This window comes from Daucus carota, chromosome 1, assembly GCF_001625215.2.
Source record: "Daucus carota subsp. sativus chromosome 1, DH1 v3.0, whole genome shotgun sequence".
In the NCBI taxonomy this organism is placed as follows: domain Eukaryota; kingdom Viridiplantae; phylum Streptophyta; class Magnoliopsida; order Apiales; family Apiaceae; genus Daucus; species Daucus carota.
This window is the reverse complement of record NC_030381.2, coordinates 19,143,903-19,157,114: the sequence shown is the minus strand read 5'-3', so window position 1 is coordinate 19,157,114 and position 13,212 is coordinate 19,143,903. Positions and strand designations below refer to the sequence as shown.

At 34.7% G+C, this 13,212-nt stretch overlaps 2 protein-coding genes across 2 annotated transcripts; both read left to right on the top strand.

The window, feature by feature from the left end:
- The first annotated feature begins 22 nt into the window (after positions 1–22).
- Positions 23–3,278, top strand: LOC108196162 (tryptophan aminotransferase-related protein 3-like). The gene is made up of 5 exons (XM_017363354.2): positions 23–498; positions 1,425–1,719; positions 1,808–2,100; positions 2,221–2,501; positions 2,844–3,278. Exons 1-5 carry the CDS (start codon positions 194–196, stop codon positions 3,059–3,061), a joined length of 1,392 nt encoding a protein of 463 aa, XP_017218843.1. The 5' UTR covers positions 23–193; the 3' UTR covers positions 3,062–3,278.
- Positions 3,279–8,696: 5,418 nt separating this feature from the next.
- On the top strand, positions 8,697–12,052 carry LOC108212857 (tryptophan aminotransferase-related protein 4-like). Its single transcript, XM_017384580.2, has 5 exons — positions 8,697–9,192; positions 10,113–10,407; positions 10,492–10,784; positions 11,145–11,425; positions 11,640–12,052. The coding sequence occupies exons 1-5, from the start codon at positions 8,888–8,890 to the stop codon at positions 11,855–11,857; spliced, it is 1,392 nt and encodes a 463-aa protein (XP_017240069.1). The 5' UTR covers positions 8,697–8,887; the 3' UTR covers positions 11,858–12,052.
- Positions 12,053–13,212: the final 1,160 nt, after the last annotated feature.

Here is a 13,212-nt window from a genome sequence, read left to right as displayed (position 1 = left end):
TCGTAATTGTTAAATATAACCCACCGTCATTATAGTTATTTTCATCGAAACACAGAGACCCGTAGGTACAACAAATTTTAACACAGAGATGCTATAATTAACTTGTCACTTTCAAGTTTTCAGATGCGTGGTGCATTGTGTTTTACATATTTAAATAAAGATCAAGTCTTCAGACAAGGTTACAAGTTTAGACATGGGTGCAAAGACTGATCAAAGTTCAAGATACAACAAATATGCATATGCTTGTCTCTTGTGTTCTATCCTGGTGAACATATTCTTTTCTTATGATCACTTGGTGAGTAACAAGTGGAGTTTGAGTTGGAGCACAAGTGCAGCAGCAGAAGCAGAAGCTGTGGCATCGATTTCGTGTTCGGGCCACGGGAGAGCTTACTTGGATGGTTTAGTGGTTGATGGTAGGCCAATTTGTGAGTGTAATACTTGTTATGATGGCCCTGACTGCTCAAATTATATCCCTGATTGTCCTGCTGATGTAAACAGGTAATTCTTTTCTATTGCTTCTTGAGAAAAGTTTGTTTTTGTTGTTGTAATATTATATGCTAATATTCTGAATCTCCAAAGTTTTGGGGAACAGAGGAAATGAGACTGTAAACAATGTTTTTGGAGCTAATTTCATTGTATTGTCCAGAAGAAAACAAAATTTCTTGTTTTGGCATCTCCTTATACATGTAGACAGGTAGCAGGGATTGATCGGGGATTTAAAATAACACGGGACTGAACTAATTTTAAATCCAGGTTCAAAATAATAAGCAGTTCTGAAATTTCAAAAGATTAAAATGTTAATCTTTACTATTTTTCTGGGGCTGCACGTCAGCCCTGGCCTGGTTCTGCTATAAATAAGAAACGATCCGCTTTTGCCCTTACTTCAGGAGTTGTTTTACTTAGACCATATTTCCGAGTGAGATATACTGGTTTTGTTCTCTTCTTCTGCTCTTGTAGCAAGAGTTGGAGTGTATCATTGGATTGGTATAGTGAAATATGTAGATTCTAGATTCAAAGGCACATTAGTATTGGAGTTTGACCCCGGAAAGGTTTTAAAGAGCAAGTGTTTAACTTGGATAATTTATGCTGGTTAAATACTTACTTTGAATTTGAGAAACTGTCCTCTGTAAAAGAAACTCTATAACTAGTTTCTTTCTAAAAGAAACTAGTGAAATTGCAAGATATTTCCATTTTATCCAAAAATTACCATCCCATGAGTCGTTCAAGACTCCCAGATATTTAAATTCTACAATGATAATGGGATCTAAAATTGGTTGATGCACCCAATATAAAGAGATTATTCCACATAATAAAAATAAATCCTGTGATTGAGAAGTGTGGTCTACTTGCCTTTGTGATCTAACAAATATGTCATATACATCATGTTTACTACAGATCTGAGTATCAATTTATTTCCTTCGCAGTGGGGATCCCTTGTTTTTGGAGCCATTTTGGATGCAAAATGCAGCTAGTAGTGCACTAGTAGTGGCAGGGTGGCATCGAATGAGCTATTCATTCGGTGACCATACATTTACCTCGCAAGAACTGGAGAAAAGCATCCGTAAATTACATTCTATAGCTGGAAATGCAGTTGCAGAAGGAAAATATATTGTTTTTGGAACAGGCTCTACCCAATTACTCAATGCAGCAGTCCATGCCCTCTCCTTGGATAACTCATCTACACCTTCAAAAGTTGTAGTTTCCATCCCATTCTACCCGGTACTAATCTGATTTATAGATGAAATTTCATATACTAATTTGATTAGTAATGTTATAAGTGGTGTTCTTTATATACATTTTTTTTCAGGCTTATGAATTGCAGACTGAATTTTTTGCAACTGAGGACTATGAATTCTATGGCGATACATCGTTGTGCAAAAACAGTTCTGAAGACTCTCTGAATGTGATTGAGTTTGTAACTTCACCTAACAATCCTGATGGAAAATTGAGGAAAGCGGTTCTTAATGGTCCATATGCCAAGTCAATCAATGACCATGCCTATAATTGGCCACATTTCACTGCAATTCCATCTCCATCAGATGAAGACCTTATGATCTTTACACTTTCCAAGCTCACGGGTCATGCAGGCGTTCGATTTGGGTAACAATTACTACATAACTCCCATCTTAAACTAACTTGTACTATGGTGCAGCTAACCATTAGTTTTTTAAAAAAAATTATAAAATTTTATCAAACATTGTTGCTAAATGATACCTTCAGGTGGGCATTGATAAAAGACAAGGATGTATATGAGAGAATGTCAACATATACGGATGACAATACTTTTGGAGTCTCCAGGGACAGTCAGTTACGAGCTTTGAAGCTATTAAAGGTAGTTCTTGAAGGCGATGGAAGATCAATCTTTAAATACGCTTATGAAACCATGAGAAAACGTTGGGAAGGCTTGAGCCAAGCAGTATCATTGTCCACACGCTTCACCATCCAAGAAATCGCGCCCCGCTTCTGTACTTTCTTTCAACATGTCAGAGGACCTTCTCCAGGTGATTCATCAATTGGCTCCTATGCCCTCAAAAACAAAATGCACAACATTTTGATGTTGCATTCTATCATTATGCACAGGGCAATGCTAGGCACCCCAAATTAGTTTTCCAAAATGTTCCCAAACAGTTGATGAGTTAATTTGGGATGATTATATTGGTGAGGTTGGTGTAACTCGGTCCACATCTATTTGATGGCTTGATATCCAATAGAAAGATGACACGTGAAATTTGGGAAATTTTGGGAAAATATTTTGGGGTACCTAGCATTTTCCTTATGGATATTATATTTATTTCCGCAACATATATTTCACACGTGTTGCTTAACAAGAATTGCTGCAACAGCTTATGCATGGCTGAAATGTGAGAGGGAAGAAGATGAACTATGTTACCAAGTCCTCCAAGCTGGTGGCATACTTGGTCGTGATGGCACTCTATTCGGTGCTAGCAGTCGATATGTTCGCCTCAGCCTCATCAAGTCTCAAGATGATTTTGATCAGTTGCTACAACATTTAAACAAATTAGTTCTCCAGGAAGCTGGCAGTACTAAAGCAGATATCTGAAATTCTTTTGCATATCAAGGAGAAATACATATTTAATGATGTACATTTACGCAAGTTTACGAGTCTGCTTATTGGCTCGGTCTATTAGTTCATGTAAATACAATAATAATACATTGTTGCTTCCTTTGCAACTTGTATAAGTGTTTGTGTAGCTGTGTCTGTAATGTCAACTTGAAGTTGACATGTATTTATACATCGATGATGCATTTTCCAGAGAGATCGACTTGAAGGCTATGATTTATATTTAGACTTATCCCCAATCACTTGGAAGTCCAAGAAACAACCCACAGTATCATGATTTTCATCTGAAGCTGAGTATAGGGTCATGGCATCAGCTGCCTTAGAAGTTACTTGGGCAGTTCGGTTTAGAGCTGTAATTTGAGCCGAGCCGGGCGAGTTTCGAGCCAAACTTAATTCGAGCCAAGTTTAATCGAGTCGAGCCGAGCCGGCTCAATTAACTAATCGAGCCTAAATCTTTGTCCGAACTCAACTCAATTAATTTCACTAGTCGAGTCGAGCCGGCTCGTTTAACTAAACGAGCCGGTTTTAACGAGTCGAGCGAGCCAACTCGTATAATTTTATACTTAATCGAGCCCAAACTTCTACCCGAACTCGGGTCGTATAATTTTACAAGTCGAGTCGAGCCGGCTCGTTTAATTAAAATGAGCTGAAACCTTTGCCCAAACTTGGCTCGTTAAATGGGTCGAGTCGAGCCGAGCCCACTTAAACGAGTTCGAGCCCTGCGAGCTCGCGAACCGCCCGACTCGAATTACAGCTCTAGTTCGGGTTTTAGTAAATATAGATGTTACCGATCTTACTCTGGTTACTTTGTATTGTGATAATCAATCAGCTTTATACATTGCAAAGAATTCTATTTTTCACGAAAGAACTAACATATTGAGCTGTCACTTAACATGTGATAAAGTATTGGAAGGGTTCATTAAGATGGGTCATTCACCTCAATTCAATGATTTGTTATCCAAGCTGGGATTGGTTCAACATACTGTCACCACATCAGCGTCTACAAGTTGACAACACAGGCTGACCCATTTGGCGACACCATTTAGGTCAAACATGGACGAAGTTGGGGGCCAAAGGCCCATAGCCCGAGCCCCGCGTTTCCATAATATTATTATTTATATTATATAATTTTTTAAAAAATTATTTTATCTATATATTCATGTAAATATAATATTTGGTTCTTCTAAAAAATATTTAACATTGTAAAATAAACTTTTAATACTTAGATTTTTCTAATTTATATATTAGACCAAATTTAAACAAAATAAATAAAAATATGCATATATAAATTATACTATTTTTAAAGAAAATGTGGAATTTCATATGTGATAAAGGTAAACATTAATATGGTTTTTTTTTAAAAAAAATAAAAATGTCTGGGAAAGGTCTTTCTTATCCCAGAAACTTATCCCTCACTTCTTCATTTTTGTAGAGTAGAGTTAGTCCTCGTACATTATCAGTTTTTTACTCCCTCCGTCCTATTTTAGTTGTCTCATTTCTATTTTTGTTGGTCAAATTAACTAATTTTTGACCAAAAATTATAAATCACTTTGTCATTACTTTAAAAAACTGAAAATTACATCTTAGAGTAGATTAAAAGTTAATTCCGGTGACATATTTTTTTATTTTTTCACTTGATAAAATATTAATAAATTTCAGTCAAACTTTGGTCAATTTGACCGGCACAAACTCAAAGTGACAACTAAAATGGAACGGAGGGAGTGATTAATATTGATCTACCTAACCTTAGTTCAATTTTCATTATTTAGGTAATATTTTTACTTGTTTAAACTATAACTTGTCATCTTCTTAATAAACACAATATTTAGTTTTAAGAGACTTTTGAAATTTTACTTACTCATATTCAAAATACAATTTCATTTAATGGGTGTTACTTGCTGATTAAATATTAAAAGTTAGAATTATTATGATGAGTTTTTTTTAGATAAACAGAGATTTCATTAATATAATAAACCCAGGATCTTTACAAAACCATTAGATCACTATTATTATAATGAGTTTCGTGATCATTATATGCGTATATATATTGAAAACATTTAAGTTGACAAGATTATCTATTTGATTTCGTGATTTAAAAGAATGCAGAGTTCTAGTATAATTTTTTATTAATATTTTTGTATTTATTTTATATTGAATATTTTACTGTGCTAAGGAAATTTTTTTGGGCCCCTATAAATATTTGTTGGCTTTGTCTCTGATGTCAAAATTAGTATTTTATGATAATAAAGCCTTCTCTGATCATCTTTACTCTATGTTTATTGTATCAAACACTTTCCATTGTTATCAAGCTAAGTTTACTGTAAAAGCTTCCTATTATGCTTTTTCATTCTTAATTCCACATGATTTCTGATTCCTAATTTTCTTTATAAATATTTTTTATATTCGTTAATAATTTATTTTCGAATTTTCAATGGTGTGCCCATAGGCACACTAATCACCAACTTCTATGAAAATACTAACTTTCTTATGAGAATACTAACTTTTGATTGATGGATGGATAATAGATGTTAATAACCCCTGCATTCATATCAATTCCACCAAGAAGACAAAATTAGTGTTTATTGTGTGCTCTTGGGCACACATCAGAAGAACCGATTTATTTTCCTAGGAGACTATGGCTTTGCACAAAAACCAATTTGTACTACAAATGATTCTTAACTGCTTTGACGTATATAACCCGTCTTTCATAGTAACTTTTAGATTAATTAATTAAATACAAACTACAGTACTAGTATTTACAAGGGAAAATCAATCTTTTTGTCACTCAACTATTTTTTTCTTTAAAAACCTACCACTGAACTAATGTTTTAATTTTTTTTATCACTAACGTTACTTTTGTATTGGATTGTACCACATTCCGTCAAGTTTGACCTCTGACCGTTAAATAAAGCGCCTACGTGGACTGTCTCGCTGATGTGTTATGCTGATGTGTCATATACATATATTAATAAGGGAAAATCATTTTTTTGTCACTCAACTATTTTTTCTTTAAAAATCTACCATTGAACTAATGTTTTAATTTTTTTATCGCTAGCGTTACTTTATATAGTCGGCAAGTATCTGTGCTATTTCATTGCTCCTGGCCGAGGTACTGATAAGAAACTGAAAGTAAAAGAGACAAATGAACTTCATAATATAACACCAAAAACAATTATAGCAAATGAAATTATATAGTCTCATACTTTCATTTGCAATTTGATAACACAAGTCTCGTACCAAAAGAAATTACATAGTCTCACAGTAAATGAAATTACATAGTCTCACAATAAATGGCTAGTACTTAAAAGGTGCAATCATCATATATTTCGCCACGCAAAATCAGTTCTGTTGAGATGGTTGACTTGAATTCGCTTGTCTTTGTACCTCCTCTGTACCCTGATTTGGAGTGCATGGCTTTGAGCTAGTCAATCTAATTGTAGTTGTTGATGAGGACAAGTATGTATGTCCATCATCTCCAATTAGCACTCCCATACCAGCTGGTCTTCCACTAGTCTGAAGTTGAGTACTTGAGGCCTTCGGAGGTCTTCCCTTCCTTTTCTTTTGAGTTGAATCCTTAGGGGGTTGTTCATTTGATTGTGTGTGATCACCCGCCTTATTTTGAACTGGCCTGCTCCTCTTTTTTGGTTGCGCTTGCTCTGATGAGGATGCTGTTACAGTCTACAAACAAATACTAGAATTAGTTAATCACAAATGACAAATGACAAATGACAAATACATGTAACTTAGCTATCATACCTGTGATTTTTTCTGTTTTCTCAGATTTTGTTTATTTCTTAAGGAATGCCCTGTAGTTCTCTCTGTCTCCTGCCTCTCTTGTCTCTCCTGTTGTTCTTCCACCACTTGCTCCACTGTAACATTGTTAGTACCATTGCTAATATGCATTTCAGTTAGATTACCATCCCTTAAAGGATCAATATTTCCTTCCCTTAACATTCTTTTCTTTTCTCTAATTTCCTCTAATTCTTCATCATAATCTGATTCTACATCATTATCATCACTCGATAAAAGTTCATCATCAGTACTATACTCACTGTCAACATCTTTTTCATGATCAAGATCATCTAATTCATTAACATCACCTACCTCATTCGGATCATGATGAGCACTAACATTGACATCTTTTTTCTTCTCTTCGGCACAATGATCAACATATAGTGAAACAATACCATATTTAATTGCATCTCTTTAATCGATTCAAAATCCCACAACAATCTATAAGCTTCTTGACTAATGGTCAGAGGTTTCTTATAATAAACTTTAAGACCAGTTCCATATCCAACATCATATAAATAACCTAAGAAACGCTCTAACGACAAGTCACTAACATCAACCCCATAGATAGTAGCAGATTTACCTCCTTTGTAGTAATATATTCCTTCTTTAGTTTTGAACTCACCCCCGTGATGTATCTCGAGCTTGACTGTATCCATTCGACCTACATAAAAATTAGTCAGCAATAATTAGAACAAGTGAATATGATTCGATTACATGACATAGTAACGAGATAGTGCAAGTTTTTGTCTTAATCATACCTTGAATGCAAAGTTTAAAATAACCCTGTGATGTATCGTGATGATGGAAACCTCAGAAGCTTTCAGAAGAGGAAGGGTTTTGTTTGATCGGGGATATACGTTTTTGTATTTGTTATGTGTTTTTGGTTTTTCTTCTTACTTAATTACTCAGATTATAAACATAAAACTTACATGTAAGCAGCCACGTGTCAAGAGAATGTCCAGCTGGGATGACTCTTAACGTCCGTTAATTATTTTTAACGGAGTACTTAGTTACTAATTAAATAATTAGTATAGTTCTAATTTTACGCGGTTTTATTGTTCGGTGGTAGGTTTCTAAAGAAAAAAATAGTTGAGTGACAAAAAAATTGATTTTCCCTATTTACAAAACCTTTTCCCAAGATTACTATTAAATAAATCGACAAAAGAGATACTCCCAATAACATTGAGTAACTAGGAGTGAATAAAGTATAAAGTAGTTCACTCTAAGACAAATTATGGCAAGAATTTTTCTTTTTCATCTGTGTTTGAAGCAAAAGCTTATTTTCTTGGAATAAACTTTATGAATTCATCCCCGTTCAAAAGTGAATCTATCACTTACAAGAGATGCTTTAGAGCATTTGTGAGGGACCATGTTTCTTATATGAAAATGTAAAACCACTCAGACAATTCAAGTGTTTTGTATCTCAAATATTCGCATATATAAGGCAAAGAAGTTTTTTATCTGGAGATGGATTTCCGAAAATAGGAAAAGATGAGCCTGTAGAATTTAATTTGCATACACCAAGAACAGTATTCTTTGTTTACATGTTCATTTCGATTTTTGACCGATCAAATTGACTATACTTTAATTGAAATTTACATATATCATGTAATTGAAAAAAAAAAATTATTATATCATTAAAAATATATTTAGTCTATTTTAATATGCAACTTTATATTTTTAATGAATAGATAATTTGTAATATATAGTTGAAAATTGGTCAATTTTTAAGAAACGGTATACATTTTTCAAAAATAAATATTTATTACTCGAACTAAATAAGATGAGTCAAATAGGGTGGATAATGAAAGATTCCATCATTGATAGGTGTCATAGATGTTTCATAGTACTCCCATTATGGTGGCGCAGGGGACTAGTGGAAAAATGAAGGTACAATTATTAGTATCTTGTCACCAAATTTCATCGTTTGATACCTATCACTCCTCTATAAGAATGGAAGGGTGAACCATATGATCATGAGTCATAACCAGGTCTAAGTTATTAATTACCATGAAGGTTAAAAGTGATCAGAGTTGTGAATATAAGAGATATGCATTTGCTTGTCTCTTGTGTTCTTTAGTTGTGAACATAGTCTTGTCATATTTTGTGATTGTTGGTAAGAAATGTAGTTTGAGTTGGAGCCAAAGTGCAGCAGCAGAAGCAGAAGCTGTGGCATTGATTTCGTGTTCCGGGCACGGGAGAGCTTACTTGGATGGTGTGGTTGTTGATGGTAAACAAGTTTGCGAGTGTAATACTTGTTATCATGGTCCTCATTGCTCCACTTATATCCCTCATTGTCCTGCTGATGTTAACAGGTAATTCTCAGCATGCTAATTGTTCGTTGCTTTACTTGTATTTTTACAGTTCAATGTCTTTTGGCTTGAATGTTGTTTGTGTTTTTGTACTTTTATTCCACTTCCTTCCTGCTGTATGCTGTCAGAGCTAACATCTGTGTACATTAGCTTTGCATACTATAATATATTTTAACACTGTTTAGGGTTATAAAATCATAAAAACAGTTTAAATTTATTATTTTTTTATTTTTTTCAATTATATAATATATAGAAATTGCAGTCAAAGTATAGTTAACTTGACTAGTAAAAAATTAAAAGCGACATGTATTATGTGACAGAGGAAGTATCAGTTAAAATTTAGAACGGAGGGAGTACTAATGTAGAAGCTAAAATCCTGCTATACCAGAAAAAAGGACTTGTGCCTTCAAAATCTGCTTATACATGCTATGCTATGCTGGTAGATGCTAGTTTTAATCGTTTAGCTGTTTTCTTTTACCATCTATTTACATACAGAAGTAGCCTTCATTGATAGTTATATATTTATTGTTGTACATTACCACTAGAAATGTGGTATACTGACATTACGAACTAAGTATTGTGTTCGGTTGAGGAGAATGTAATGGAACGGAATAAAACGAAATAATTAAAAATAAATGAAAATAATAGAGGTAGGAGGGAAATTTTGAAAAAGAATGAGGTGCCAAGTTGTTAGGATGAAATTTGAGAAAAATCGAGTATAGAAGAGAATGAAGCAATTCCTCGATTTAGAGGGCGTAATTTCTAGTATATAGTGTGATGAAGGGAACGAAGAAAGCAATGAAATTTATGACAAACTGTCTCTAACGCATAACATATTCAAATTTCATTCCATTCCTTCCAAATGCATTCACTCCAGCCTAACAGAACATAATTTGTCCTTAACATTGCTATAATTTTTGCAGTGGGGATCCCACGTTTTTAGAGCCATATTGGATGAAAAATGCAGCTAGTAGTGCAGTGGTTGTAGCAGGATGGCATCGAATGAGTTATATATTCAGTGACCACTCCTATACCTCACAAGAACTCGAGAAAAGCATCCACAGGCTACATTCTATAGCTGGAAATGCAGTCACGGAAGGAAAGTATGTTGTTTTCGGGACTGGTTCTACCCAACTCCTCAATGCAGCAGTCCATGCCCTCTCCCTGGATAACTCATCCACGCCTTCAAAAGTCGTCGTTTCAATCCCATTCTACCCGGTATGAATATATTCAATGGCCCAAATTTGAATGATTCATTTATTTTGGCAATGATGTAAAAGGCCTTTTTATATACTTTTTTAGGCCTACAAAGTACAGACTGAATTCTTTGCAACAGAGGAATATGAATTTGATGGAGATGTGTCGTCGTACACGAACAATTCTGGTGACTCTGTGAATGCGATAGAGTTTGTAACTTCACCTAACAATCCTGATGGAAAGTTAAAGAAAGCGGTTCTTAAAGGTCCATCTGCCAAGGCAATCCATGATCATGCCTATAATTGGCCACATTATACTGCTATTTCATCTCCCTCCGACGAAGATCTCATGATCTTTACACTTTCCAAGCTTACTGGTCATGCGGGGGTTCGATTTGGGTAACAACCTCTCCATCACTCTAATTTTCTGTGACTTGCACTTTAAATGGTACTCACTCCGTCCCTTTTCAGTTGTCACATTTGGTATTGTGCCAGTCAAATTGACCAAAGTTTGACTGAAATTTATTAATATTTTATCAATTGATAAAATAAAATAAAAATGTGTTACCAGAAATAACTTTTAATCTACTTTAAGATGTAATTTTCAGTTTTTTAAAATAATAGGAGAGTGACTTATAATCTTTGTTCAAAAATTAGTCAATCTGACCAACAAAAAGAAAAATGGGACAACTAAAAAGGGACAGAGGGAGTAACCTCTAATAAATTATTTGTGCGTTGCTAATACTTGAAAAATCTCAGGTGGGCTTTTGTTAAAGATAAGGTTGTGTACGAGCGAATGTCAACATATACAGATGACAATACTTTCGGGGTGTCCAGGGACATTCAGTTGAGGGCATTGAAGCTATTAAACGTGGTTCTTGACGGAGATGGAAGATCTCTGTTTAAATATGCTTATGAAATAATGAAAAATCGGTGGGAGAGCTTGAGCCGGACTGTAGCATTGTCCACACGCTTCACTATCCAGGATATTGCACCCAGCTTCTGTACATTCTTTCAGAATGTCAGAGGACCTTCTCCAGGTGATTCAGTGCTTTTTTCGGTTACTCATATGTGTTGATTAAATGTGGTCCTCTCGTTATAATACCTTAAAGTTTTAGATGGATTTATCAGTTGGTTCCAAACCAAGTATATCTTAATTTGCATATTTGTTTTTTTTTCAAGTTATCCGACATTTGTTGCTTCATGCAAATTTTATATGTTGGTGTTACTTGATTACGAAACTTGCTGCAACAGCTTATGCATGGCTGAAATGTGAGAGGGAAGAAGATGAACAATGTTACCAAGTCCTCCAAGCTGGTGGCATACTTGGTCGTGATGGGACTCTATTTGGTGCTAGTAGTCGATATGTGCGCCTCAGCCTCATCAAGTATCAAGATGATTTTGATCAACTGCTACAGCATTTAAACAAATTAGTTCTCCAGGAAGAGGGTGCTACCAGAGATAATATTTAATAATTCATCCTCTTACAGAAAGATTTGCAAGCAGACTTTGATTATCCATTCTCATTTACTAGTTATTGTTCTTAAATACTACTGGTCTACGCACTCCGTCCCGGTCAATAGTATACATCAGGGATGGAGACGCGTCACGGATTTTAGTTCTTCAATAAAGTATAGTTCTGCAACTAACTGGCCCTTTGCCATCTATTCTGCTAGTTGTTGCTCCGTCAGTCATTTTTGTCATCTGTAGTGCCAGCTATCATTCCGTCTATGATTTCGTTAGCTAAGTTAACGACAGTGATGTTTTTGATACCGTCAAATCAGTTTGGTGAGTCAAGTGATACCGCGTGGAGATCAGTGATGAAGTTGATATCTTTTGTCGACTTGAGTGATGAGTTTAGTAATTAACCCCAAATACAAGTACTCGCTTCATGCATTCTTGATGAATTAATGATATCCTCTTCATGTCCCGATGGGGACATTGTTAGGGATGGGCATTCATCACGCCTCGGACACCGATCCGATCCCCGCCTGATTTGGATGAGGGATTCGGGGAATTTTTCGGGGACGGAGCCGGGAATTTTTCGGGGACGGAGCGGGGAGCGGGGAATTGTATATATGAATAATAATATATTTATATATATATATATATATTGTGCTAAATAAATTATTAAAAATAGATATATTTTATAATATTATTAGAATTAAAAAATAATATTTATTTTTATTAGTCGATTACATTAATATTGTAGTATATTAGATTTTAAAATTTTAAAATTCTCGTTTATTGATATTATAAATCAATTTTAATATGATTTGTTGTTGAAAATATGAGATAATGTCATTTTATTAGTATATTAGAAGTTTGTAGTTTGTTTTTTTATTAAAGAGTATATTATATATTATAAAGTTATTATTTTTTATTAAAAATAAAATTACTCGAATTCCGCGGAATCCCATTCCCTGTTCGAGACAGGGATCGGGGATCGGGGAGGAAAGAAATTTCTGTTTGGAGTTCGAGACGGGGTTGGGTATGGGTATTGAATTTGGGGATCGGGATCGAGGATAGCACTCCCCGATCGGAATTTACCCGCGCCCATCCCTGGACATCGTTTGAGCTATCGACCAGAACTGCGATTCCATACAAAATTTTATCGGTAAATGAAGACTCCCGCTTATGATCAAGAAGTGAAAAACAAACATTCAACAAAGGAAGAGAAAACAACCTGAAAATACAAGCCAAAAACCGAAGTAAAACCTTTATATTTGATAGTCGAAGCCACAAGAAACACGATTAACTCTCGAATCCGATAAGCTACGCTTGAATTGAAGAAAATAGTAAACTGCAATCTCGAATGATTTAGATT